The following is a 3635-nucleotide window of genomic DNA, read 5'->3' as shown; positions in this document are numbered from 1 at the left end:
TCAGCATCTGGTGGTCAGATCAATTTCCAGATTCATCCAACGCGCCTCAGGATGCAAGAACGTCATGGACCCTCAACAATCCACCACACCAGATCCAGCTAAGTCTCCTTTTTCTTTTATTTTCTTTTTTTTTTTAATTTTATTTTCTCTCTTTTCTTTTATTACATAATTTGTTTTATTACATATTGTTATTTGTTAAAACCCTTTAGAAAATAAATTCTTTTTAATTTCTCTCTCTCTTTTTTTAAGTACAATAAAAATATTTATCTTATTTTAATTATTATTAAATAATTTGTTTTAATTGTTTTAAATTAGGTTAATCTATTTAAATCATTATGTTTAATTAATTGTAATTATCTTATTAAATGATAAAAAAAATATATTAGGTTTAGATATTTAATCGAAACTTGTTTTTTCACCGAATTAATTAATTAGGTTGAGAAACCAATAATTAATTAAATTTGATTTTATTTGTTCTATTAATCATAATTAATTCGTACCCTGATCAGGATTTACGAAGATCGCTCCTACACTGAAATTTTTCTCTTTTTCTTTGTGTAGCTTCAGGGTTAGCACTAGGGTTTCCTCCGACTACGAACCATATCAGATCAAAGCTAAGTCCCCGATTCTATTTCTTTTTACATTTATTTTTGCCTTTTAAATATCTATAATTATTTTTGCCTTTTAATTTCAATTATTTATTTTTGCCTTTCTGATCAATGAACTGGCCATACACTCACCCCTTTGTATTTGTTTTTCCTTTTCCAAATTTTCAGGGTAAGCCAACCGTCAAAGCTCGACTAGTCGGTAACCCTAAAACCTAATCTAATTTATTTTTCTTTCTTTTAAATTATTACTTGTGTCAGACCTGTTGCACTGTTAGTTCTATTATTCCTTTTCCCCCTTCCCCATAATTTATTATGTAACTGCTTCGAGGTTGTATTGTCTGGCCTTGAAGGCACTTAAAACTGCATTATATTACTGCGTGGTTAGTAATTTTAGGGAGTGTTAACCTCAAATTAAATTAGAATCATTTAAATTACAAGATAATTTATTCTGAATCTAATCACGTGATTGTTGCACCCACACACCTTTTATGGTACCCCTCTTGTTGCCTGTTGCCTGTTGCCTTATGTTTTTCAGTGCAGAATAGCCAAGTCCCTCGGATACGAGGATACCTCAGCAATGTTGCCCTCGATTCATTCAAAGATCATAAGTTCCTAATGATGCTTCCTTCGATTCGCTAATATGATCTCGTCCCTCAAAGTTGCCTACGAAGTGCTGAGGTATCCTCTGGTTGCCTAAACGAAAAATGGCTATTCTAATCCTTCCCTTAGAATACCTGCCACTCTATGGCTAGGGACAGTCTTGTGGCGAACGATAATTCGACGATCCTTTAACCTCCAAATCAAAGGACTTCCTTACCCTCTTATGGTAGGGATAGCCCTGAAAGGCTAAAAAGAACATTTCTCATCTAACCAGGTAATTGCCCCTAATTTCCTTGCTCTGGCTTAAATCTTTTCTTACTCAAAATCTTTTCTAAACACACTACACTTCTTTCAAACAATTCAAACGAACAAGTGAGCTAAGCAATTAAGAGCCCATGGAAAACCATAGATGCAAATGGTGCTTTACACCTTCCCTTTGTATAACTTACCCCCCGAACTCAATCTCTTTAAAAGGTCTTTTTCTGTTCTTTTAGCCTTTCCTAATTGGATAAAATAAAGGTCGGTGACGACTCTTGCTTACCGCGACATTTCGATAAAGTCAGTTCACCGTATTACAGAACTGGCGACTCTGCTGGGGAGAATTTTCTTATAAAAGAGGGGTTACCTTAAAAGTTTAGGATTCACTTAAATGTTTTCTATTATTTGCTTTGCTTGCTTTATTTTTCAGGGCTGTTTTGGGAAAAATGAAGGACGAATCCTACTCCCGGATTCAAGAACACTTAAGATAGGAGCGGCATAGTCATGGAGACCTCCCTTGTGCATGGTTGGGATTGGTCAAAATGAAGTTCGCGCTTGAGTTAGGCCTCCACTGGTTATTGTGTACCTCTTTTGCATGAGAGAGGTTTATGCATGTATCTTTGGGTGCGTTGGAGCTCAGGGACCTTTAGTCACCTTTAACCAATCTTAACTTTTAGGAACGTAGTGGGAGGTCTATTCTTGGTGCATGCCAAGTTATGGTCGCGACCCGATACTACAGCTCAGATAGGTTTCTTCATAAAGTATCATTGCGTGGTATGCATGTATCACGTTCGAGGGTGCTTTAGAGGGGGCTGACAATTCAGGGTCACTGGTAGAACCCGTTGCTGAAATCTCTTTATCCATATAAGTACCTTTGGGAAGGGTATCTCACCTGGTCAAAACTCCATGCAAGCCAAGCCTAAGGAAATTGTGTGATTTGCGTAGACTTATCTGTGTTTGTGACTCATGCATCCATGCATCATTCATACATATCATGACTAACTCATTCCAAGGAGTTAAAGGATTGTTAACCATAATTTGTTTTGTAGGTCATGGGAATCAAAGTTCATAAACCTTTCTGCCTCAGCTTCAAGGGAGTACCTACATCTCTGAAGATTATTTATGATAATGTTTCTGGTGCTTTTGTGCTTCCCGAGTCTCTTAACAGATTAATCAGCCTGGTACGGACCAAAGTGGACGAAACGCTCCTCAACACAATGATCCGGTTTTATGATCCTCTTCTTCATTTCTTTACTTATAGGGACTTTCAGTTGGTTCCCACATTAGAGGAATTTTCCTCCATACTAGGATTACATGTGCTTGATCAGATGCCCTACACTGGCGAAGAAGAGATTCCTAAGTTAGAAGACGTTGCTGCTGCATTGCATTTGCCTCGATCTAAAATAAAGAAGTTTTGGGTGAATAAAGGAGACTACACTAGTTTGCCTATCGAGTTCTTGTATAGTCAAGCTAAAATCTTGATTAATGCTGCAAGTATGGATGCTCTTGAAAAAGTCCTCGCTCTCCTGATCTATGGGCAAGTCGTGTTTCCTCGTTACGACAAAATTGTGGATGTGATTGCCACTAAGATCTTCATCAGCAATAATCTCGTTCCTACCTTATTGGGTGACTTGTTGCATTCCATCCATCATCGATCATCTAAAGGAAAAGGTTTCGTTCTTGGATGTGCACCTCTTCTACATAAGTGGTTTATTTCGCACTTACCCCGTTTCGTGATAAAGAATGAAGAAGGTGGGACTTGGGTTCAAAGAATCATGAGACTTTCATACGATGATATCATTTGGAACCAAAAAGAGTTTGAAGGAACCCATTTGTTTGATAGTTGTGGAGATTTCCCAAATATACCTCTTCTTAGTACCCGATGAGGAATAACTTATAATCCCATATTAGCTCGACATCAGTTTGGTTTCGCTTGACAACCAGAAAGATCATTCCGAGCAAGACTTTGAGAATCTAGGCAAAAGAGATTGGCATCAAAATAAGAATAAACCATAGTTTCAGAACCGGAAAACGAAGAAACACTATCCAACCAATCCGAGCAGTCAGAGTTAGAATCTGAAACTATGGCAGAGGATCTACCTCCCGCAGAAAGACGTTTAGGTGATTACGAAAGAGCTAACGCATCACTTGGCAGAATGACAATAGTAA

General features: G+C 37.5%; 1 protein-coding gene across 1 annotated transcript; it reads left to right on the top strand.

Annotated features, from left to right (window-relative positions):
* The first annotated feature begins 2518 nt into the window (after positions 1 to 2518).
* On the top strand, positions 2519 to 3352 carry LOC131598117 (uncharacterized). The gene has a single exon (XM_058870769.1). The coding sequence runs from the start codon at positions 2519 to 2521 to the stop codon at positions 3350 to 3352; it is 834 nt and encodes a 277-aa protein (XP_058726752.1).
* The last annotated feature ends 283 nt before the right edge of the window (positions 3353 to 3635 follow it).

The sequence above is a fragment of the Vicia villosa genome, linkage group LG1 (genome assembly GCF_029867415.1).
Source record: "Vicia villosa cultivar HV-30 ecotype Madison, WI linkage group LG1, Vvil1.0, whole genome shotgun sequence".
In the NCBI taxonomy this organism is placed as follows: Eukaryota; Viridiplantae; Streptophyta; class Magnoliopsida; order Fabales; family Fabaceae; genus Vicia; species Vicia villosa.
Note: the sequence above shows the minus strand (reverse complement) of the source record. Positions and strands in the feature narration are given on the sequence as shown.

Coding starts and splice junctions, on each gene's coding strand:
- LOC131598117 (XM_058870769.1), top strand. CDS start 2,519: ATGGGAATCAAAGTTCATAAACCTTTCTGCCTCAGCTTCAAGGGAGTA.